The sequence below is a fragment of the Aristolochia californica genome, unplaced genomic scaffold (genome assembly GCF_029961685.1).
Source record: "Aristolochia californica isolate CCGP_79_NKW_82.1479 unplaced genomic scaffold, dmAriCali1.0.hap1 SCAF_2, whole genome shotgun sequence".
Lineage (NCBI taxonomy): Eukaryota > Viridiplantae > Streptophyta > Magnoliopsida > Piperales > Aristolochiaceae > Aristolochia > Aristolochia californica.
Genome location: NW_027181881.1, coordinates 4756074 through 4782397, shown reverse-complemented (window position 1 = coordinate 4782397; position 26324 = coordinate 4756074). Strand labels below are relative to the sequence as shown.

Genomic DNA, 26324 nt, shown 5'->3' with positions numbered 1-26324 from the left:
TTATGCATTACTTCAGGTTGTAATTTGCTTCAAAACTGGGAATTGAGCTTGGAGGTGAGTTTGTCTTAAATTAACGTCAAAGTGGTGGCAAAATTAAATTGGAGATCAGCTGGTCAACTCCTCGATTCTGCAATTAAAGAAACCAGTGATTGTCGTTGTCTCTGATACTTGCTAAGGAAATAGAAACATCATTGCGACCAGAAATCTGATTCTGCCAGTCTTCGCATCTGAATAAGGGAAGATACAGCTAGCAGACGCGTGAAGAAAACTAAATTTTCAGGATCCCTTCCTTTTATTTATTTTTATATTAACTTTTTTAAAATTTTACCATGATTTTATATGATGTGTTTTAAATTTTTATGTATATCTATTTACAGATACCTACTTATAACAGTGTAAATAAACAGCATCTTGGACCTGGTCAGATGAAAATACAAACAGCTTCAACTTCTAGTAGTTAACAAAGCCAACTTAACTCAGGAATTTACTATCCAGCAGTCCCGGTGAGCACTTCAATGCCACCCATCTTCTTGATCGATTTGGCAAACATGTTGAAGAAATGTTTTCAGTTTCGCCGCCGGTTGTTTGTGAGAAGCGCTGCCTCAGAGAGGAACAACACCTTGTGCTGCAACAGATTGACATAGTAATAAAGAGAGACTGAACTGAACCACGATTTTGTATTGATTTAAAAGTAGTATTTAAATACAATTTTACAACAAGAATCACCTAAACAGAAGTGTGATTTAGAGGAGTCAGAGGAGTCTTATTCTTATGGACGACTTAATTGATTAGTTGATGAATTTTTAAAGTCAATGTATTATGTTTTTTATAACCCCTCAAGATAAGCCATGGTTTAGAGAGGTCAATTTTGTCTCTTAACACCTTAAACCGTGAACGTGGCAATGGCTTGGTAAGGATATCAGCAAGTTGGTTGGTAGAAGTAACATGAGCAACTCGAAGTAGACCTGATTAAACCTGACCACGGATGAAGTGATAATCAACTGCTACATGTTTCGTTTTGAAATGAAACACGAGATTGGAGCTTAACTGAGTGGCATCAATATTATCACAAAAGACAACAGGAGAAAACTGTAAAGTCACACCAAGTTCAGAATGTAGAGAGCACACCCACCAAAGTTCATCAATTGTGGCAGCAATTGATTGATACTCAACCTTAATAGAAGAACAAGCAATAACGTGTTGCTTCTTTGAACTCTAGGAAATGAGATTACGCCCATGATAGATAAGGTCGGTGTTAGTGGAAGAGCAATTGTCTTCGTTATCAGCCTAATCGGCATCTGAGAGCCCAAGTAGAGATATAGGAGACTTATGATGTAGAAGAAGCCCTTTATCCAATGTATCAGATAAATATCATAAAATTCGTTTAACAAGTACCCAATACTCATCAATCGGTTGATGCACAAACTGGGACATCTTATTGACAACAAAGAAAATATCAAGCCGAGTGAGAGAGATATATTATAGGCTACCAACTACTTCACGAAACTGAGATGGATCAGAAAGAGGAGAGCCTGAGATCACAGTGAGTGATGAAGAGTTCATCTTCCATATGAGTCCTTTTGAGCAAGTCTTGGATATATCTGCTTTAAGGGAGTAATATGTCATTGTGATACAGAGCAACCACAACTCCAAGGAAGTAAGAAAGAGAGTCAAGATCTTTAAAAGATAAACATTGAATGAGGCAATCAATAAATTAAGAAATAAGGTCATCACTATTACCAGTATTAATAATATCATTGACATACACCAGAAGAAATAGAACATATTTACCAGTATTGAGAGTAAAAAGGGAGGTATCAGAGTAAGAATTCTTAAAACCTGAACCCACAAGAAATTGATGCAGTTCATGATACCAAGCCCGTGGGGCCTATTTGATATCATAGATAGCTTTATGAAGTTTGCAGACATAAGTTGGATGATTTGAATCAAAGTCCAGAGGTTGGGCCATATAATTTGTTTTTTAGAGTTGGTCTTGATGAAAGACATTGTTGATATCAAATTGACGAACAGACCAACCGTTGCTAATGGGAATACTAAGTACAAGTCTCACGATGGTGGGCTTAACAATCGAGCTAAAAGTCTCATGGTAATCTACACTTGGTATTTGATGAAAGCCTTTGGCTACAAGACGAGTTTTGAATCGGTTAATAGACCCATCAGAGTATTTTTTTTATTCAAAAAATCCATTTATAACCAACAAGACTAGTGATACCATCAAGAGGAACTAGCTCCCACGTCCCATTACGAGCAAGAGTATCATATTCTTCAAACATAGCTCGATGTTAGTTATGATCTTTGAAGACTTGAGTCATGAAAGTAGGTTCAAGGTCGGATTGGGATGGTAGGTGTGTCTGAAGGTTAAGTATTTGAATTGGTTTACGAATATTATTTTTGGCTCGAGTGATCATGAGATGTTGGGTGAGTTGTTGGGTGGTAGATTGTGTTTCGATGGATGGATGGTTAACATATGATGGTGGTTGGATATGTCGTGGTTGTTGCTCTTTTTTTTTTATGTGTTGGTGTCTCTGAGATTTGTGAATTATCATCAAAAGGAGGCATGTTTTGAGGGGGGCCCTTGAGGCGAAGTGTTAGAAGTCGGTTATGGTGACGAAGTTGATGAAATAGTAAGCATAGGGGGAATCCAAGTATCTATGGTGGTGGAGGTAGGACAAGGTAGGTAATTATTAAGGTTGTAAAGGAAGACTGACTCTACAGGCTTGACATATCGAGAAACAAATATTTTTGAATTAGATGGTTCAAAACACAAATAAGTACTTGAGATAACGAGTATCCCAGAAATATGCATGGTTTAGGTCTTTGATCAAGTTTGTGAGATGAATATGGACAAAGCCAAGGATAACATAAACAGCAAAAAATCCTTAGTTTAGAATAATTTTACATTTTATGGAAAATTAATTCATAGGGAGATGATAGATTGAGGGTAGTGGTTGGCATCTTGTTTATTACATAGACAACAATGGCAAAGGCATGGGACCAAAACGCAATTGGAAGGGAGGCATGAGAAAGTAAGGTGAGTCTAGTTTCAACAATATGATGATGTCGTCTTTTTGAGTAGCCATTGTGTTCAGGTGTATAGGGTGGAGTAGTTAGGTGAGAGATGTCATTTAAGGAAAGATAATCTTTGAGACTCATATATTCTCCCTCATTGTTTGAATAGAGTAAGATAATTTTTCTTTTGAATTAATTTTCCACAATGGCTTTGTAACAATGAAAAACTTCCTAAACTTAAGATTTTTGTTTGAGTGGGTAAAACCAGTTGATCTTGTTGGATCCAGAGATTGTAAGCTAGATTTGGAGAGAGATTTACAGTGAGGGTTTTCAATAGACAGGGTTTGGAGCCATCAATATACCCAAGGAGATCATACCCAATGAAGAGAGTTTCAAACTAAAGCTTCCATGAGAGATAGTTGGTAGAGGTGAATTTGAGAGGAGTGTGTAGAGAAATATTGATGGTAATAAGATAAAATTCATTGGTGTTGAACATTATTGAGTGTATTGGAGCATTTGGAGGTTCATTTGTAGTGGACATAGTAATTGATCTGGCTAAGTCGACATACGTAAAATAGACAGTGAGTTGGAACTCAAAAACAATGAGTAGATAGTCTTTGACCATGAGAGAATTTTTTTTCCCACACGTGTGAAATTCTCACATATGGCTCACTTATGCGCACATACTTCGTCTTCAACCTCAAGCGCTTCACCTTCAACCTCCCGTTGATACAGTCGAGAGCGGCAGTGGTTGCACGTTAGCTCCTGGGCAGCCACTGCAGTACGTCAGAACACCTTTCCGAAGGCTTGGCCAAGGTCATTGGAGGTGCACGAAAGTTCATGGTTGTGCTGGAAGGAGTGTAGTGCTCAGAGTTTTCGCTTGAGCTGGATTCCTCTTTTTTTTTTCTTCCGATTGTTGTTGCCTTGTCGTCCCTCTAGTCAAGGTAGTGTAGGCAACAAAGGAGGAACAATTGATGACAACAAAAGCTCGAACGGGTTGCTAAAGAATAGGGAGTTTGCGGCCACCAGTGACAGTGACAGCGCCAGTGGTTGTTATAGAGAGGATGTTACATGCGGAGAAGAAGAGTAAGAGATCTAAAAAAAATCCAAAAGAAAACAAATACAGAGGATTTAAAGAGTTGCTCTAACACCGTAAGAGAGAACGAATTGAACCATGATTTGTGTTGATTTAGAGTAGTATTTATATACAATTTACAACAAGAATCACCTAAACAAAAGGGTAATTCAAAGGAGTCAGATGAGTCTTATTCTTATGGACGACTCAATTAATTAGTTGATGAATTTTTACAGAGTCAAAAATATTATGTTCTTTAGTAATTATTGTTGATGGTGTCACCACTACTCAGATCCATGTCTACGGTGCAGAGGGTTGGACTTGGAGGGGTTTGGGGCAGATTTTACACAATAATTTTCAAAACTTTGAATCCAATATAGAATCGACATCGCCTTTTTCCAGTGAATCTGAGGTGCCTCTTCTATAATGCACCACAATGTGCTTCTCCAATAGTAAGTGCACCTGTCCTGATCATTTCTGAAGCAGTTGATTCTCCCATTACATGGTCACAATAGATTGAATTTGGAAGGAAAGACAACAGCAGCTACACTGACCTGATAAGGGCAGTCCTTTCGCCCCAAAGAGCTGCCGGCGAGCGGCGAAATCCATGGATGGGCAAGGCAAGTTAGGCGATGCTTTAGAGGCACTAGAGAATTCCCATCCCTTTTCCCATCAAGACTGCTCGTATGGGTTTCCGGAACTGCACTCATGAATCTATTACAGCTCAATTACAGTTACAGTATTGAGCCTTCCTCGTGCAAATTTACACAGTACATGCTGCATGTTTGTGGAAGCGACTATAGCAACAATATCAGCACAAGAAACTGATCCTAGGGCATTCCTCCTCAACTCTAGCCTTTCCCTTGTCAATGACATCAAAGCCTTTGAGGGTGAGATTTGGTGTCGCTTCCCTTTCTGGTTTCTCTTTGCCATTGACTCCAGTAATACAGACACATCGCAGCCCTGCAAAATATGAATCCAGATTTTAGCTAGTAAGCAGAACCCAGTATTGGGCACAGAAATGGCTTCTCATTTATGCACGGAAAAATACTTAATTTTATCAACGAAATGGCGTAATTTCAGTATTATCCGTACCCTGATAAAGCAGTCACGGTAGTGTCTCCTGCGGAGGACCTGAGCAGCTTCGAGAGTCCAGGTGACGTTCTTCACGATGTCCTCAGCATGCAAGCAGCTCTTCTTCTAGAAATGCATCTTCAAGGCATTACCGTCACAGATTCTCGGCACGTCTACGAGCCGTGAGCCGTTGTTGCAAATGTTTGCTTGTTCCTTTTTACTTCATCTTCGCATTAAATATGTCTTTAAGAGTATTATTATTGTTAATGTTTCTTGCATTTGGCTTCTCCAGTAAGACGACTATGAATTAGTAATGAAGACATATAATGGGAATCATGTGAAAGGGGAGAGTTTAACAAGAGGAAGGTTTTGTAGAAGTCAATTCTTTTTTTAGTAGAATTAAACGATTGGGCTTGTAACTCTCCTCTCTCCACATCTCAATCTCCAATGAAATTTAGAAGCAGCAGCTTTGGAAAATCCATACCATTTCACGAGTCAAAGACAGGTAAGAGACTTACGGCAGTAAGTATATCATTAATGACTCCTATCAAATGTCATAAAAACTGACCCAGTGAGGTGATGTGGTCCAGCTCAACTCTGTTGAACCGGGTTTGAGAACAGATTGACCCAATACGATGTCAACGTTCAACATTAAAAAACTCAATCATGAAGCTTTCCTCCGTTGATTACCATTTGAAAACCAGAGGAAGAGGGCATCGGAGGCAAAGCTTCTCTGTTACAAAGAAAGGAAGCGGGGGTGGGGACACCGCTCCTCTCCTACCCTTTATTAGTGCAGGTTGGGAGAAGCCAACACTCTCCGGGACTACAAGGATAAAATAAAACTGACCAGACAATAAAACAATCCAAAAAATAAAAATAAATAAGAGATTTTGGGTTTAATTCAACTGCTGCAGTGCAGCAAGGGGTGCCTCATCAGATTCATCAGGGACAATTTCGTTTTTAAATAAAAGTTTGAGGAAGGGTAGAACCTTTGGCAGTATGGGTAAGTCTGCTATGTTAACACTCATCATGTCAAATGCTATACAGGTTTTAGGCATGTGGGTCTCATCAAAGACAGGGATTTTTGGGTACCTCTGGCTAAAATGTGTGAGGATTATTCGGTATACATTGGCTGCATCACCAACTTCAATAGCTTCCTTTGTTGTGCTGTGGTTCTTCGCAACAGCTTCTTCCAACATTGCATCCTCAAAGGTCGCCTGCAACAAAGACAACCTAGTTGTAGTCTGCAGTTCATTTCACATCATAATGTAATTTAAATATAAGCATGCAGATAGAGCCACATGATATGTTTAAAATGTTAGTTCAAGAAAAGGTTGCTGAGTTAAAAAATAAAATAAAATTTAATGGAAATAACAATTTTCGAAGTCTACAAACACAGAGATGGCTTTTCTAAGATGAGCAAAAAGGAACTAATCTTGTTAGATCAGAATAGTTACCTCAGTCTTTTACCTATTTTTAGCAGATTTAAGTGACAGAATCTAGTAAGTGTAGAATTAGGCAATTCCTGCTAAGACAGTTTGATGTCAATGTGATCAAAACGCACCCTAAAGACCAAGTTAGCACTTAAAGTCTCCAGGGAAACAGAACATCCAGTAAATTTGCACTTCAACTGGAATCAGATCCAGAAAGAATTGCAATAAATCAGTCCTAGGGCTTGTTAAACCAACCTAAACTCAAAAAGAAACTGAAATTGGAGAGAAAATGATGGCCATTATTCTTTCAAAACTCGTAATCAGAGAGGCTTAGGATTAGGGTATTAAACCCAGCAACCTCCTATTCCCTTACAAAAAAATGTCACTTTTACCCCTTTCTTTTTGGTCTTCCCCTTCTGACAATTGATTTGGGTGGCTTTCCTTTCAGTAAACTTGTCCTAGGTGACTTTGTACTAAAAAGTCTAAAAATAGGGGTGATCTCACAAGGCATATGCGATTAGGAGGTAAATTTATATATCTTATAGTAATCTTTTTGGAGTAGTAAACCAATTTCTTAGTGCTCCAAGAACTGCACACTGGGCTTGCAGTACTTATAAGATATTTAAATAAAGCACTAGGTCAAGATTTACTTCATAGACTACATGGGTATTTTGATGTTGTAACATAATGTGAAGCTGACTGGGCAGTTCTCCTTTAGATAGTAGGTCAACAAGTGGATATTGTACTTTCCTAAGGTGAGAATCAAGTTATTTGGAAATAGGAAGTAGAATCAGGTTACCTCCTGGATTCTCATGCGGAAAAATTTTAAAAATCTCAAAGGAGTAAACTTACGTGGAAATTGGCAACTTATAGCGGCAATGTCTCACCTTCCCTGCGCTCTGGCCATGAAAACTTGGTCTCCTCCTCCGTTAGGCCATTTCAAATTAAATTCCGATGGAAGCGCTTTGGTCATCCCAGGCCTGTTGGATATGGCGGGGTCATCCATGACAATAAAGGAAACCTTCTCCTTTCTTTTTCCGGGCCAATTGGTGAATCAGACTCAACAATTAATGGATTAAATTTTTTCATCAACGGATGGTAGGTCCTCTTTGCATCAAATGCGATTCAAAAGTTGTCATCAATTGGTGCAAGAAGTCTTTAAAACCTCCTTGGAGGCACTGGGATCTTTTTGAGGATATATGTAATTTAATTTCTCATTTGCAATGTAGTTGAAATTATATTCCTAGATCTGCTAATCACTTAGCGGATAATCAGGCTAAATTAGATGTTTTCCGTCAACATCTTGTTGTAGAGGAAGGCTTTGTACAGTAAGGTATGTATATTTATTTTTAGTAATACATTCACACCATTCTCTCAAAAAAAATAAACAAAAGGAAGTAGAATCAGGTCACTAAATAGTGCAGAAATATTAGATTGAGCAATGGCTCAAACTAGCAGTACTGTTTGGATAAAAAACTCACTTGTTAATTCTAGTATTAATATAAATCCCTCTCTACTATGTTAATCAAGTTGCACTTCATATAGCTAACAATCCAGCCTATCATGTATTGAGGAAAACTGTCATTCCATTCATAAAGGATTCAGGCTAAAGAGATATCTACACACCATATCTAAGGGCAAACTTGCCCTTTCAAGTGTAATAAGGTTAGTTATTAATAACTGATTAATCGAGTAGGTAATTAATGCTCAAGAAAATAACTTTTTATTCAAAACACAAGAATCTCAAATCATTGAGTTTCTTCAATAAGAGTCTAACTTAAATTCGTCATAACAATAATCATGAAATTCATGACCTATTTTTTTTCTTTTAAGACGAAGAGAAGAGAGTTGGAACATTTTATTTTTTTGAATTGAAAGAAAATATAAACAGTATAAAATGTTAGAACAATTTTCCAACGAGATCATTCTTCACACAAAAGAAAAAGCAACAAGCTCTAGTGAAAACCGTTAAGCTCCAAAACAAGTTTTCTTGAAGCTGTGTCACACTCTGAGTAGTGCAAATAGTATGAAAGACTCTTTGGCACATGCAAGTATTCATACGCACTATCTTACTGAGGGATTCTTTTGCTGGAATTATCTTGATGAATTTTGCAATTTCTAATTTTCTTTGATGTTGGATCTGGTTTATAATTAAATGATGGTTGTTCCTTCTGTGTCCTGGCCTGTTAGTTTTCAGCCTAGATGTCATCTGTAATTCTTTGCATCTCCTTTCTCTTCATTAATTAAAATCTCACATTTTTCAAAAAAAAAAGTCTTCTTAAAGTTGCTGAAGCAGTTATATATGGTCCAAAGCTTCACGTTTGATCAGGAAATGTGCTTAGTTAGAAATTGATATCCTACACCAATAGTGAGTTTTTGGCAAGTATAAGCAACTTGTTTTGAAAGACACACAAATGACAAATCAAAAGTTCCATTATAATCTCCAAGTCGAAACTTAAAACAGTCAAATGAAATTTCGAAAGTGAAGCATATCAAGTGATAAGACAAGAATTTAGACGATACCAGTTGGATTAGATTACTTACCTCATGTATAAGAACAGTTGCACCATGAGAGGCATCAATTAGTGCTTGACAAGGCCTAGTATCACCAGAGTAGACAAGTTTCCAACCAGGAATATTCTTCCCTACCCTATTTATTCTCTCCTCAGCTTTCAAAACAATGCCAAAAGCCTGAGGACAGTGCACAACTGGGAAGCTAGTCAAGCCCTCCAGTCCAGCTTCAAGTAGAACCTGCTTCAACCTCTTCAAGACAGTGAAGTTTCCAAGAGAACCGACTTGACCTGGCATTCTCTTCCAGTATTTTTCCATTTTTGTACTCACAAATAAACTTGTATCGAAATCTTGATTTGCAGCCCCCCCTGTTTCAGAACGAGCTGCAAGAGCCCCCCATGCAGCCTCAGTTGTATCCCTGCAATCTAAAAACTGCATATCTATATCTTCAAGTCTTGAATATGCATCCAAAAATCTTTTGAGCTGTCTAGGACCAATAACAATTAATGGTTCATGTGGTGTACCCTTCCACAACTGGGATCGTACTGAAAGTATCCTTGCTAGACCTGTATGATGATCTGCATGAATATGAGAAATCCAAATACATCTCAAACCTCTTATGGCATCATCAGCACCACTAACACCAAATCTGACCAAATAAAAGAAAGAGATTCAATTACCAACATTAGAAAGGTAAACAAGATAAGTGGGTGTTCACAAATAGGTTAAAACATCTACCTTCTTTTCAGCTGTGCTAATGTTCCTTCACCACAATCCAAAAGCAAACTTCCTTTTGAGAAAAGGTTAATGTATATGGAACTAACATTGCGATATTTGGAAGGCTGAGAGGAACCTGTTCCCAAAAGAATTATTTCCATGTCTTCTCTGGATATATTTTCCAAACAACTGGGGAGATCAGATTCACTTTCAGAATGTTCAGTCTGTATGCCACTGACATCAAAAGTTTCGTCGTTAGATGAATCCTTGCATATTGCTTCATTCATCCATGGCTCCTCAACCATCATGACATGCTCCTCTTTACAAGGTGTCATCTCATCAGCCTTCTGAGAAGCATCCCAAAACTGGCTTACATGTCTGGAAACATCTCCAATTTCAGGAATCTCTGAATGAAGTTCAGTCACAATATGTGAAGAAGTCAGTGCACTAGGGATCCCTGACTTGTCCAGTCCAAGCTGTGAAAAGGGCCGCAAGTGGAACTGTAAAACACACAGAATGAAAACTAAAATTAGATGGAGCAAATTCATCAAGCATGTATCTATCCATCACGAAACAGGTTATGACATGTCTCCATAAAGGTTTGACTTAGATGATTGACTTGGTATGCAGCCTCTTCTCAAACCTTTAGGAGATTTTCAGCAGGAACACTTTCGAAGGAAGTGGTGGAACAATCCTGCAAAGAACAAATCAATGGTTTAATTGCAAACCTAATTGAAGTGTCCATATCCAACAGAAGCAAGTGGAGTGTGAAGAACAGTAACAAGGTTTATTCCGAAAACAGGGCCATCAAAACATACTTTGTTCATGCCAACAGATTTGCGGAGGAACCCAATGGAGGGTTGAAAAGGCCAAAATCCTGGAGCAGGGAAAAGTTGAGGGCAAAGATAATTGAGCCTTGCTGCTATTCTCGCACTAGATTTCAGGATTGGAATTTCCATATTTTTTCTGTTAAAAAAACAATAGGAGTTAGATAAATGTTGATGAGCAGAAAATTAAGAAAAAAACACATACAAACTTACACTCCATGTCCAGCCATGATGTGTTGAGCCCCACCAAATCTTTTCATCCATTTCTCATAATCACCAGTCATTGTGACAGATGCAGGACCCAAGTGAATAACACAATTCACAGACTTCAAGATCTGACTGGCATTACCATAATCCACATAATAATCATTAAGTGATTCTAGTGATAACATCTCTTGTAAATGAGCCATTGTGGGGCAGTCGACAAGGAGAACAATGGGGCCTGGGACCGACGGACCAAGGACATCACTTGGATGAACCTACATAAACATCCAAAAAGAAATAGCTTAGATATTCAGCTATTGTGTAATAGGCATCTTTGGAGTTTCTTAGGATATAACATACACAAGTGACACGGTTCAAAAGAAAGAGAAACACACACACAAAGGAATAAGATGTCATTGGCAATTCTTATTTTAGCATTATGTTTATGCCTAAGGAGACAGTCCAACAAGACCACCTGTGATATGGTTTCTCACATCTCTGAATATACATGATGTTGAAGAGTAGGTACGGAAGGGTATTACATGACTTTGACAACAAGAAGTCTCATATAGCAAGAATTAATATAGTGGAGTCTAAGAAGAGTCTCATGGAAGGAGTCTCACAAAAGAGTCTAGGTTAAAAGTGTTTTAGTTATGTTAGTCTTTTATTTATGTTAAATTAGTAAAGTATTTTTATTTTCCAAAAATTCAACATGGTATCAAAATAAGTTATATGAGTTGACTCGATCAACTCACAAAGATAATGTGATTCTTTTTTGGTTTATTATATTTTGTGGTTTAGGTTCGTAATCCACCTTTTACTTTCTTTCTTGTCCCAGTACTCATTTTTTCTTTAGCGTTCGTACCTCCATACTGAACTTTTCATATTGCAAATTATATATTGTCGGAAAGATCTTAGAGTTTACTTTTGAACGAAGAAATAATTTTGGCAATTAGAGTTTTCTACAAAGAGAAATAGATATATGAAACAACAAAGGTCAGACAGCAAGACAGGTTTGAGCAACAATAGAAAACTTCAACTTTTGAGGTGTTTTATGTCATCAAGAGCAAAACTTTATATGAAAAACTATATGTCAAAAGAAAGATTTGTAAATCAATTTTCTAACCTATCAACCCAATTTTCAATCTGAGTTTTCTAGAAGGAGATCAATATTAGACAAGTCGTCAATGGTCATGTTGGCCAAAAAAGAAAGAGTATTCAATTCGGCCGGATTATAGTGTCGAAAATCTATTAGATTATTTCTCTCAAAAAAGTATGTTTCGTAAAAAAATATCATAATTGAATGAAAGATATCAAAATCTAGTTTCAGAAAGAGTAACTTTCATGTCAATCTGATCTATATGTAAGTAGATATTCATTGGAGTCAACAAGGGTCATGTTACAAAATGAAGCAAGTCTAGCAAAAAATATTCAAGAACGAAGGTTTTTATATCAAATTAAAGCTATTTGAGTCTAGTTTCTTGATCAACAAATCGTTTGTGGGTCTGTATTATATTTTGAGATATATCAATATTAGAAGTACCAAGGTCAATTTTGCCAAAAATCTCTCTTTTTCCTTTTTTCTCTCCTATTATCTCTCCATGCATTTATGTGAATTAAGTTTTCTTTTCTCCTAAATTCCTAATTTTTTAGCCAACTTTTTCTTCTAATCAGAGAGTTTTGGTCAAACGTAATAACTCCATGATGTGCTCATTCAAAGTATGCAATATCCTGTTTCGATATTGTTTTTAAATTTTGCTTCTTTTTTACTTGGTTATGTATCTTCCGCATCGTCAACTCCAAAAAATTGTGTTCTCCCCAAAAACGTTTGGGTCAAATTTATTAAGTTCTACCATTATAGTCTCCCTAGTTTTTTTGAAAAAAAATGTCACATTGTAGATTCGTTTAGAAGTATAAGTGTTGCATAGTCGCCTCCTTCCGATTAAAATTGTTTTTCCTCTAGTATTTTTTCAGTTTATCATTTTGTGTTTTCATTATTTCAGAGCAATGCCTAGACCCACTACCTAAAAAGCATACGAGTGTGTCCAACATCCATCTTGAGTTAAGTCTTTTGTTCTTGATCCAAGAGGTGATTTGTGTTTAAATCACTCTTAAAAACTGAATAGTCTCTTTGTTGTGCCCTAAAGTTGGGTTGTTTTCTGCCTTTAAAATTGAGCAAAGTGTGTTTCAGATAATAATCATTTTGACTGGTGTATAGAGTTTTTTCATACAACTAGGAATAATTTTCTTCTCCCATATTATGTTTTGTCCAAGTTGCGTATTTATGTCCTTTTTATCCCTAGTTTGGGGGGAGAAGTAAAAAAAGAAGTACAAAAAAAGGTATTTTGTTTCACATATTGTGGTAATTTTTAAGTGACCAAAATATTCAAGAAAGGGGGAAAACGAAATATGAAGATTTTACATCTATGAAAAAATTAGCCAATAAAGATTGAAAACCAAGATTGAAGATCATAGAATCATTTTCATTGCAACCTTTATAAACTCCAACTTGAGGGGGAGTTTTGAAGAACAAGTATAAAAGTGTCTTACATGACTCTCACAACAATAGAGCCAAAATTAATATGGTGGAATCTAATAAGAGTGGGAGGTCTCACAAAAGAGTCGCAGTTAAAATTGTTTTAGTTATGTTAGTCTTCTATTTATGTTAAGTTAGTGAATTATTTTATTTTTTTTCCAAAAATTCAACATATAAAAATAGATAAGGTTTTACTTGCAATGTTGTTTTTCCCCTTTAAGAATTCTACACATACTCCATATTATTAGCAAAATTATCACTTCACTATTGCTCGATCCAAAAAACTGCTACCATTTCAAAAAAAAAATCCAAAAAACTGCTGCCACTAGCACAAAATGTCAACAGTAAACAAAAGCTACTTATGCTCATATGAGGAATTCAAAGCAAGATTTTAGGAGCTATTGGTTCAGGTTACATGGAAGGTTAACGCATATTTTTAGATAAGTCAAAATAGGAAAATAGCCACATCATTCTCTAAAATCATGAAATTGCATTAAATAAACGACTTTAAAGTTCCAAAAAGCTAGGTCAACTAATAAGCATGTAAGCACTCATTTTTTTCCGAAAGACTCATATTTTATTGTTCAACACCACATTATCAAATTCTGCATAATTTACCATTAATAAATTTCCCATTAAGCCATAAAGCTTCCATGTTTTTTTGGGTGATTTGGCAAGATATCTAGAGATTCACATGAGACGAACCACTTGCTGGTTGACATTAACACCAAACCAAATTCCAGGGACGAAAAATAAGACAAATATCATATCCAACAAGCTTTCATGTCATATATAGATGGAGAAGAAGTTGAGTGCAGCTTTTCTTCTCTTGCTTGAACTTTTCTCCATTGGGAGCTTTCTTAATTATACTCCCATAATCACTACATTAATGAAGAAAAGTTGGATGCAGCCAACCTCGGCTGGATGCATAAGATAAAAACTATAAAATACAGATTGTAGAGTAACATTTTTCTTAACAACTTACTAAAGCAACGTTCCTACACCTCTTTTTTAACATGGGCCAATCAGTCAACGCATTTCAATATGTTCTTACACATCTTATGTGGCTGAACCTAACAAGATCCACGTTAGAATGTTGAGCCCACTGTTTTGAAATGGGCCCATTATTCTAAATTAGAGTAAGTGGGCTCACATCATTGTTTTGTAAGAGAGATCACATGACACATTATAGACAAGAAACTGACATGCTTATGGGCGTATCTTTTAATTTCTTCATGACATAACGAGTGTGTTAGCTGACTAAACCTAAAAATTGAAATATGAAAGCAAGAAACAAAAAATGAGTATCATACCTCTCTCACTCACATAAACATATGTGATGTTCTAAACAATTAAATGAGAAATGAAAGTGTTGAAGAGTAGGTATGGAAGAGTTTTACATGACTCTCACAGCAAAAAGTCTCATAGAGCCAGAACTAATATGGTGGAGTCTTACAAGAATCTCACAAGAGGAGGTCTCACAAAAAAATCTCAGTTAAAGGTATTTTAGTTATATTAGTTTTATATTTATATTCAGTTATTCAATTGTTTTAGAACTTATCTTTTAGTGTTTAACTTTGGAAGTAGCTGGGACAAATATAGTTTAATTGTAATTGGATTCTACTTGTTTTCTCTATTATAAATAGAAACTCATTCTACTTAAATTACAATTCGTCAATGAAATATTTCTCTTTTCCGGAAATTCAACAGAAAGAAAGTATCAAGGAAATGCAGAATGAGACATACACAAGCAACCAAATTTAGTGTAAAATTGCAGAATCAATAAACCACAAATTTAACTTACCATTATGTTCTGCCGATCTGACTGGACAGAGTTTCCTAATTGCAATTCCCGATATTTAGGGCCAGCTTTCAGACCAAGCGCTTGAGCTTTCGCAGGGTCAAATTTCCCCTTGATTTCAGGCAATTCACAGGCATAAATAACAGAAATATCACCAGGCTTCAGTATTGCTTTCACCCTCCCAAGTGAATTTTGTGAACATGATACAAGAGGAGTACAAAAAGAACTGACACTCTCATCAGTAGAATTTAAAATTTCACAATCTTCAGTCTTATTTTGTCTCCCATTAGAAAATCCTGGCCGCAAAAGAATTGCTGATACCTTGACAACCTCATCATCTACTAGAACAAAGGGACCCACTTTGAAATCCTTATCAGAGATCTCACCACAATTGAGGGTAGAACCAAATTTATGGGTATGAACCATTGCAGCGTTTGGAATGAATGTTGTCATTGCATCAATTAAGTACTTAATATCAGAAGGACCCCAAACATTGACCTTCATGAATAAAAATACAAAGTTTATCAAAAAGAGAAGCATGAAGTTACAATTGGAATATATCAACCATAAAATTGGAGGATAGCAAAAGTTGCATAACAGCTCATTGAAAAGATGACATACTGACTGCCCTTCCTCCCCTATGCCAGCTAAAGTTAGTAGAAGTCCTGCACAGCACAATAAATTAAGGTAAAATATTTAGGTCATGGGAATTTTTACAAGTTTAACATCTGAAGTTAGATTGCCAACATAAAATAGGAAGTTTCTTCACGGAAACTTGACGGGTTAAGTTATGTTATGCACATTTTGATAAGATTTTGGATACACAATTAAGAACCCCCACATCAGCAGAATAAAATGTAAGAAACACCAGCATGGAACTGCATACCTGGAAGTCCACCAGCAGTTTCTGAGCAAACACGAGTGAGAAACATGTGATCGATCTGAAAAGAATTAGGAAATAATTTTGCCATAAGTTTCAATAACATAAGATTGTTTTGTACAAAAAATGTAAAGGAAATATTTTACCTTTGATAACTTAATTTTATGCTCAGTGCAAAAACGTTGTAATCCCTGGCAAAAAAAAAAAAAAAAAAAAAAATTCCAATCACTAAGTATAGAGATTATATTTTCCAAAATTAAAACTTTAAAAACAAAAAAGAAGATTTTTGAAAAAGAAATGTTATGCACAACGTCATTCAGTGCTAAGAAGAAGAATCTAACATAAATAGAGTAAAAGTTGGCAGGCAAAAAGTGCTATCACTTAAGTCACGAATTTGAAGTAGTGGAAACCCTAAGACTGGGTTGTCCATACACACAACTTTGTCTAGCAACCTTATTTTGCAGTGCTCACAGGGCGGGGATGGCATTGGTAATCCAACTCTGATGCAGTACATCATAATGTAATGACAAGTCCCAAGAATAGAAAGTCCTTAATTGGACTAAGTTGCAGTTTCCTAATTCAAGCATGCTGAAATAAGAAGTTTTAACTATATAAGTAACTTTTTGTTCTAGCAACTTGCTGTTTTAGTTAAAGACTTCAATTAGAAAGTCTTCTCAAGTAATAGTTTTAAAGTTTTTGGATCCTTGTTTCCAAATTAGTATAGCCTAAAGTTAGCAAGTATTTAAGTTAGAAACTATTTCTTGTTTTGAATTGCTCTTCTAACAAGTAAAACTAGATTTAGTAAGTCTTAGTTAGAGTCTATTTCCTAGAGAGGACAGTATAGGAGTTTCCTATTTTATTGATTTGTATGCCTATAAAAACCCTTTATATCAAACACAAAAATCACTCTTTTGCTATTGATTAAAATTCTAGATTTGGTTTTCTCTTGGATAAACTTATCCTTACTATTTTTTTGTCTCTATTTGCTACTTTTATTAATAGCTGCAGAAACCCTACTTTCCATCCATTGATTGAATTCAGATAGTAATTTTCTTAGTTGTTGCTGAAATTTAAGTTACCCACACTCTAGAGGAAGCATCAACTTGTTATTCCTTGAATCTAAACCACAGTGCTGCATCAGGCCCTGTATGGGTTTAAGAGGAGATGGGCTGGTAGCATAGAGTCAGGTTTCGCGAAACACAACAGCAACCCGACCCATTGCCATCCCAAAGATACACCCAAACGACATAGAAAGAGTACCATCCCTAGATAAAGAATTCACTTGCAAAACAGCCACTTAAGGCTGTAAACCTTAGTTTTAGCAATGAAGGACTAGAGCAAGAATCATCCTTCCACCACAAGGGTGAAAGAGAAGCAGCGTCTATATAATCTCAGGTCATGAAGAAGTACCCATGACTAGCCCTCCCTAGATTGAGCTTATACAAGGAGGTAAGTGGGCTCATTGGAGGATCTCTAGATGGAGGTCTCAAGATTGAATATTCGGGGATTAACTGGGTAGAAACCTGTTGTAATACAACTCAAAAAAGGGAGGCCAGCATTGGTTATTTTTCAGACATAAGATATCATTATTTTTTTCTCATGAAGACCAGAGATATTGTTATCTTTTTCTTTGTGAAAACCTAAAATATTATTGTCAACATTGGTACCGAGACAAATTTCATTTGGATTAAACTATATATGGAACCACAATCCTCACTCTACTAATCACTTAGCAGACTCTCAGGCTAAGGATGGTGTGTCTCTCCAACACTTTGTTGTGGAGTCAGGCCCCCAAAGCTAGGTTTGTATTTCCCCTCTTGTTATCAATATACGCACTTTCATAAAAAAACAAAACATCGGTACCTTCTAAAAGGGCCTTCTTCCACAACAAGGTGTTGAAGTGAAACACCTAATTTAGCTTGAGTGTCAGCTAAATGGTTAGCTGACCTAAATGGTACCGAGACTCCCCACCAAATATTTCCCTACTTTAAGGAAAAATTTATTCTGAATATCATTTCATACATACCTCCCCAGCATTGAAGATAAACCTCTGCTTGTCAAAAAACAGGAATACTGACGGTGATGTATCTTGTGTATCCATCCCAGTCCCAAGAATCTATGAAAATCAACCCAAAAAGGGAGAAGTTACTACAATTTACCAAATAAAGCTTGCAGAAGAAAATAGAACCAGAAAAAAGAGCATATGTATAACGCTTCCAATCTAATTAATCCCAAAAATCTTATATTTGTGAATTGTAATGAAAAACAGCAGACCCGGGCATCCAAAAACTATAGAGGTACGAAGAGATATTATGAAGAACTCCAACCAAATCTGAACATTGAAATGACACAAGGAAACAACCAAAAACGAAAAACAGATGGTATAACACAATCTAATTAAAGTTTTCATTTTGAAAAAAGAAAGAATTTATTAAAAGGGGGGGGGGGGGGGGGGGGGGGGGGGGGGGGGGGTAAGAATGCACAAATGAACAACAAAGAACAGCAAATAAGCTACCATCAAAACCAAAAAAAATAAAATATAACAAGGAAAAATGAGATAAAATAAAGAGCAAGGAATAACAAGTTATCCAAGCAGAATCAGAAATATAAAGATTGAAGCAAAGAAACAAATTGCAAGCATACAATTTTTTTTCCTTTTTTAAAGAATGATGAAATTTCATTGAAAGAAAAGGAGAATTACAAAGAGATTTAGATACAAAAATACAAGGGTTCAACTATAGAAATAATTGGACATAAATACAAACAATCCAATTTCAAACAAAGAGAAAAAATATTCAAATCTAAACAAGAATTTACATCACAAAATCCATAGGGCACCAAGAAGTGACACATGTAAAATTCGAGATAAATGGAAGGAAAGATATTTTCACCTGAACATAGCATATTGTGTTAACAGGGTTCAATTTGCGTGTTTTCAACTGAAGAGTTCTTGTGCTACTCTTATCTCCTCCCTCAGCTCTTTTTCGATTGAAGGCCACTTTCTCTGTTTCATCCATCAGTGGTGAGTTTGACTTCTCCTTGGGTTCACTAACAGTAGTGTGGCTTCTTCTAGAAGGAGCAGTTTTTTTCTCTCTTCTGGCAGCAGATGAGAAAGCAGTGATGAGAAAGGGTTTTAAGGTTTTTTGCTGAAACTGGAGAGAATGAGAACAGAAGAGAAAGGAGGAAGAAGAAAGACGCGGTAGAGGCATCTTTCAGACATTCATTTGAGTTTTCTTTATGTGTTTAAGAACCACTTAGTGCACAAAGATTGAGAAGACCCTGAGATTGAAGTCCTTGAAACACAAGCACCACGAACCGAAGTTCCAGCCGATATTCGTTTTACTCTATCACCTGGATTTATGATCCTGCTGGTAGTATCAAACAGTGAATTTTCAAAAATTATTTGTTCAAGAGTCTACACCAGAAGAATTGTTTAAATAACTAGCTTACACTTTGTGCAACAAATAAAGGCATTGGCCAAAATAAAAAGAATAAAGTAAACTAGGCAATAGGACAATAAAGTAAATATCAATATTAGATAACTAGTCTGATTACAGATTTGGTTAATAATTTATTATGAAATTATCTTAATTGAGTACTCCTTCAGAAAATATCTTAACAAGCAAAACTAAGACTCGTTTCCCAACATCTGGAGTAACTACAACAATATTTTATTTTATTTTTATTTTTGTCTTTCTTTAATACTTTCAAGTGCAACAATAATGATCTTTATAGAGTAGACCAGACAATCAATCAATCATCTATGTCTACCTTTTCCACCAAAAGCAGTTAAAAAAACCAGGTCACGTATCAAAAGTTAAAAGTTCTATCATGTCAAAGTACATTACCAATTGAGTTCTTGTTGGCTGAAATTGAATAAGTGTGCAATATTGAAACCACCAATAGGAGAATGCCGCATAAATGAATGCATGAAATGAGTTACATGGAATGTCAAATGACTCTACGTGAAAAAACAGCCCACCAAGAATCCAACACAGCTGAAAATGAATTCAATGCCACTGAAGATGAATCTAATGCTGCTAAAAATAACCCAATAATGCTGAAAATTAATCTAGCGCCACTAAAAATGGATCCAATGCTAAGCCCTGGAAATGAATCTAGCACCGCTAGATATGAATTCAACTCCACTAGAAATGAATCCAACGCCACCACTACCTAACTTGGGTACATAAAAATCAAATATGTTTTCCCAAAAAAAGAGTATGCATTCAAAAGTTGATGTATTCACTCCAACTTCAGTATATCGCAGTCAAAAGCGCATATACCCTTGATCCAGCAACGGTAGAGACTTCACATTATTGGGGCTACCAACGCGAAATCACTCAACAACCCACATGACTCATACCACGGCAGTTTCCTACACAGCGCAAACCTATTGGCTGTTGTAGCATTGTGCACTTATCACATTGCAACAGATCCCAACCCAACTATCATTATCATGTAAGAGTCAAGATTTTATGTACGCACCAACTCCAAGGATTCACAAAAGATTTCTCCTTGATAGTAGATGCATATTGTTTGTAGAAGAAGCAAACCTAATTTAGTAGATGCAAACCTACTTGTTTACTGGATGGGTTAAGCATCGTCGCTTTTCTTTTTTTACAAAAGAAAAGAAAAAGATTTTAAATATATTAATTTAATTTAAATCAATGAATTTTTAAAATAAATGAATCAACTAAATTACATGATAATTCAAATCACAGATTATATAATTCTGAATTTTAAATTTAACTTAATGGATTAAAATAAATAATATTAAGTTATAATACTTACTATAATTCTGGAGTAATGATATAATATTTTTATAAAATTTCAAACATATAACAAACATATCGTTTGTATTCTTCTCCCTCTTTTTTAATAGTTTAGACATCGTTATTCAAAAAAATGTAACAAACATATCAAAATGCAATTTAATCCACAATTATAGTTTCCAAAAATATTTAATCCAGGAATTAAAATAATATATTAAAAATTTTCAAATTATGATTTCCACCCTCCTCCACTCCTCCCTCCCCTTCCTCCACTCTTGAAATGCAATTTAATCCACAATTATAGTTTCCATAAATATTTAATCCAGGAATTAAAATAATATACTAGAAATTTGCAAATTATGATTTCCACCCTCCTCCACTCCTCCCTCCCCTTCCTCCACTCTTGAAATGCAATTTAATCCACAATTATAGTTTCCATAAATATTTAATCCAGGAATTAAAATAATATACTAAAAATTTGCAAATTATGATTTCCTCCCTCCTCCCCTCCCCTTCCTTCACTCTTAAAATGCAATTTAATCCACAATTATAGTTTCCATAAATATTTAATCCAGGAATTAAAATAATATACTAAAAAATTGCAAATTATGATTTCCTCCTTCCTCCCCTCCCCCCTCGACCCCCCAGCAGCAGCATGACGACAAAAAAACACACAGCCATAAAAAATATGCACGGCTTACCTGGTGACGGTGGAACGATGACTGGACGCCAACGACGCAATATAGAGAGGACCGAGCAAAAGAGGAAAGGAAGGAAAGATAAAAAAGCAAAGGAGGGTTAGTGCATTTTCAAAGTAAAATGGAAAGAGAAGGTGAATGAACTAGTGAAAGTAAAAGTTAAAAGTGAAAGGTTTTTTTGTGTTTGTGTGCTCAATGTAAAGTACCTTCTTGTGTTAGTGTGCATAATGGAAAATGTGGTGGAAAGAGGAGAATGAGTTTATTAATAAAATACTCTGATAGATTTAACCTTATTAAGATAGTTTATGTAACTTTTCAATTAATAAAATATGATAAATAATTTATAAATTAAAAATAAAATATTAATTTATTTAAATATAAAAAATAATATACCTAAACAAACATGGTTACTTTTATAATTTCTAGATACTTAATCAAATTCTAACTTTTAAAATATCTAAATTATCACTCTTAAATTAGTAATTTAATATAATATTAAAAGTCATGGATATATATAAATACATAAATCAGGTATTTTTTATATGAAAATACTTTGATAGATTTACTTTTATAAGATGGTTTTATTTAACTTTTTACTAATAAAAACCCTAAACCCTAAAAATATTGGAAAGGGTTTAGGCCCTAAACACACAAATTTGCAATTTCTATTAAAAAACAAAAATCAACTTCCATAAATCAGGGTTTAGGATTTGGGGCCTAGGGCATAGGGCTTAGGGTTTAGGTTTTTAGGCTTAGGCCTTAGGGTTTAGGGTTAAGATTTTTACGCTTAGGCCACAGGGTTTTTAGGGTTTAGGCTTAGGGCTTAGATTTTTACATTTAGGCCTTAGAGTTTAGTGTTTAGGGTTAGGGCATAGGGCATAAGGCATACGGTTTAGGGTTAAGGGTTAAGGGTTTAGGGTTGAGGGCTGAGGGTTTCAAAGGTAGGTTGGTAGCTTCAAACCCTAAACCCTAAAAAATTGGAAAGGGTTTAAGCCCTAAACACACAAAATTACAATTTGTATTAAAAAACAGAAATCAACTTCAATAAATCATCCATTAAAACAAAATCATCATTTAATTAACAGAAATAAATACAAAATTCAAAATAATCATTATTGAATAATCTGCTCAATTTACCGAAATAAAATACAACATTCAATGGCATAGAAAATCTGTAAACTAAAATACATAAAATTAATAAATGCAGATATCAATTCAATCAAGTTTCAATTAAACTCAGTAATAACTTCAATTTATCTGTAATTGACAGAAATTTCATTAACAGAAATTCAGAAATTATACTGTAAATCACACGAAAAATCAATACAGTAATTAAACAGTAAATCACTACAAAAAATCGATACAGTAATTAAATACCTAAATCAAAATCAATGCAGTAATTAAATACAGAAATTAGATTCAATTAACAGAAACCTTAAAAATATTTTCATCAAAATTAACAGAAACCCTAAAAAATTACCTGGGTCACTCGGCTTCTTAAATTCAGCTTTAGAAGGTTAGAGGTGTTGAATACGGCTTCGGTTTTGAGAGATAGAGGGCGGCGACAGGATGCTTCGGTTTTGAGAGAGGGGGCGGCGAGAGAATGAACAGAGGGGAACGGATAAAAAGGGTGAGAGACGTGGCTGAGACGAAGATTGGGTTGAGAGGATGAGAGAGCAGCAGGGAGCAAGGCGTCGAGAGCGAGGACGACCGGCGATAGCAGGGGAGCAGCGGCCGAGCGAGAGGGAAGCAGGGACGACGACAGGGCGAGAAGGCTAGAGAGCGATAGGAAGGCGTCGAAGCTCTGGAAGTGTGGAGAAGAAAGCAGCGTCGGCGAGAAGAGCGTCAACAGACAGGCAGTGTCGAGAGGTAAGTAGAGGAGCAGAGAGGGGATGATGGGATTTTCGCCTTGAGCTTCCAGCCAGCAGAAAAAAATCCCGCCCGAAATTTTTTTAATAAATAATAAACTAGTATTATAAATAATTTTCAATAATTAGTTAAGTGCCCGAAATTTTTTTAATAAATAATAAACTAGTATTATAAATAATTTTCAATAATTAGTTAAGTGCTTAATTAAATACATAATTAGGTAATTAATTAATTAATTAATTAGCTTCTTAATTAATAAATCAATTATCTAATTAATTAATTATTTACTTAAATACTTACCATTAGTTAATTAATTAATTAATTACTTGTGATTAGTTACTTGGTTACTTAATTAATTTCTAATTAATTAATTATTATTCAATTAATTACTCTATTATATGAAAAATATTTATTAATTCATTACTAATGAATTAGTTTATTAAATTAATTACTTAATCACCAATTCATTTTTAGTTAACTAATTTAGTTTATTTATTTATTTAGATTATTGTTCACTTATTATTATGTTGCTAATTATAATTTATGAAGTCAATTCATTAATCAATTAATCAAAATATTAATCACTTAATTAGTTATGTAATTTATTTAATCTGCATTATTAATTGTTACTTAGTTAATTAGTTACTCAATGAGTCTATATTATTAATTCTCACTCAATTAATTAGTTATTCTATTAGTTGATTAATTAGATGATTAATCAAAATATCAATCTAGTAATGACTCGGTTAATTACTTAATTAGCTACTCAATTATTTAATTAAAATGGTTATTTAGTTACTTAAGTACCAACTAGTTAATTACTTACTGTGAATTAGTTAATCGATTACTTAATTACTCGATTATTGGTGATTAATTAATCCCTAATGTATACATTTTTAATAACAATAGTCTTGTTATACTATAGATTATACTTAATAATTAAAATTAATTAATTACTTAACCAATAATTCAACTAATTGCTTAACTAAAATCATATTACATTAACATGACTCGATCAATATATAATGTGCATCATGACCATACAAAATATTGTTATACTTTGATTTATAATAACTTAAATCATGGAACCAATTAATTATGTTTAGTTTAGAGTTTAATTTAGATAAAATTTAAAATATTTAAATTAATTTAAAATGAATTTATGTGTATCTTATTGATTAATTTTTTTATTTTTTTCAGTTGTGTATATATTTGGGAAATGATTTTTTAATAAAAAAATATTTGATAGTTAATTTTTGTTTATGATTTAACCCTTTTCTCTCAATCCTTATGTGTGTGTTTTCATCCTTTCAAATAATAAAAGTTTAGGGTCAATCTTATAATTTATGTTTATACACAATAATTAGTATAAGTGAAAACAATCATTGACAAAGTATACAAGGCTTTGTAGGTGGTTCACAATCCTTCAACGGATTGTTAGTCCACGACCCAAGATGTTTTTAGTAGCTTGAGGCTTCACTAAATTTTGGTTGTCCTACCACGTCTACAACAAATTACCTCTAAGACTACTTAAAATGCTACCCATACAAGGACTTATGCCACTCAATTTTGCCATAACAACCAATTTACAATAATACTCATTTGCTTACTAATTAGGCACATTAGCCTAGACCCACAAAGGGATTTTTCCAATAGTTCACTAGGCTATACAAGCGTAGACCCACACAAGAATTTTTAGCAACTCACTAGGCACACCAACTTAGTCCCACAAAAGGATTTTTTGCACCGCCTACCTACACAATGTCTTACAGCTTACAACAGCTAATGCCGCTTGTCAACTTCTCTCACTTAATATTCAACAACTAATATACTCTCTCAACAACTACACTTTAGCCACTACACCTCAACCACAAAGAATTTCTCACAAATTCCCTTCAATAACTAATAAACCTTTTCCTCCTCAATACCTCAACCATTATAGCTTTTGTCAAACAATTTTTGGTAAGAAAGGTCTTGTGTACCTATGACTTGACCCAAGTAACAAGGATTTCTTGCTCACTATGTAGTTCAACATAACTTGCTTCTTAATAAGCCAATTTAACAATCTATGCTCAAACAAATAGATACTCTAGTTCCTATGCACCTACTCAAGTAATCAACAACTCAGGAAAGTTTTTTAATGAAATTTGCAAAACATACACAATGTAAAGATGGAATTAATATTTCAAATTGGGGAGCTCTTAAAAACCGGCTCAATATAATGGTTGATTTTAAAATACAAACCAAGAGTACTAATTTGAACTTTAGTGAATAATTCAATGAGTAACATCAGTAGTTCAGACTACTCTACCATGTATAATCAATATGTCTCATAGTATATACTTGTATATACTTGGATTTAAAAATTTATCCCCAAATTTTAATATTTTGTGAAACCACTTTCAAATGTCATACTAAATTAGAATATTTGTATAAATGAAATGATTTGAAAGTAAAGATCAAACAAGTTTCATTTCACTTGGAGGTCAATCAGACAAAAACTTACACAATTGTTGAAACAAATATAATCTCAAAATTACTAGGCACATATTCAACAAACACATATCCCAAATATTCACTCAATATTTGAATGAATAAATGTTGGATTACCTAGCTCAATGGAGAGAACTATCAATTTTGACTTCATTTGGAGTTTGGGTGAAGGCAAAATCTCCTCAAATTGTGAGGGAAGACTTAGGAGGCTTGGAGAATGCTTTAACCAAGAGATAAATTTGTTTGGGGTAAGTTTAGCTTAAATAAAAGGCTCTCTTACGTTAACAAAACTAGTAGTTAGAGCAAGAAAGTGGTGTTTTTGTCTTTTAATAAAAATAGGTCAAAACTCGGTAAAAAATCTAAAACATTATGCATTAAATCTTATTTTGATGTTGAATACA

At 34.7% G+C, this 26324-nt stretch overlaps 1 protein-coding gene across 4 annotated transcripts; it reads right to left on the bottom strand.

The window, feature by feature from the left end:
- Positions 1–6040: 6040 nt before the first annotated feature.
- Positions 6041–23453, bottom strand: LOC137955999 (tRNase Z TRZ3, mitochondrial-like). 4 transcript variants are annotated; one of them, XM_068803273.1, is made up of 14 exons: positions 23042–23453; positions 21565–21585; positions 18980–19453; positions 18115–18204; positions 16235–16279; positions 16095–16149; positions 15830–15873; positions 15212–15706; positions 10881–11146; positions 10659–10806; positions 10484–10534; positions 9862–10340; positions 9157–9772; positions 6041–6396 (listed from the first exon to the last, which is right to left on the bottom strand). In XM_068803273.1, the coding sequence occupies exons 3-14, from the start codon at positions 19295–19297 to the stop codon at positions 6076–6078; spliced, it is 2928 nt and encodes a 975-aa protein (XP_068659374.1). In that variant the 5' UTR covers positions 19298–19453; positions 21565–21585; positions 23042–23453; the 3' UTR covers positions 6041–6075. The 4 variants fall into 4 exon arrangements, with proteins under 4 accessions (XP_068659374.1, XP_068659375.1, XP_068659376.1 ...); XM_068803274.1 differs by having other exon boundaries at positions 18980–19184; XM_068803275.1 differs by lacking the exon at positions 23042–23453 and having other exon boundaries at positions 18980–19184; positions 19367–19453; positions 21565–21627.
- Between the last annotated feature and the right edge of the window lie 2871 nt (positions 23454–26324).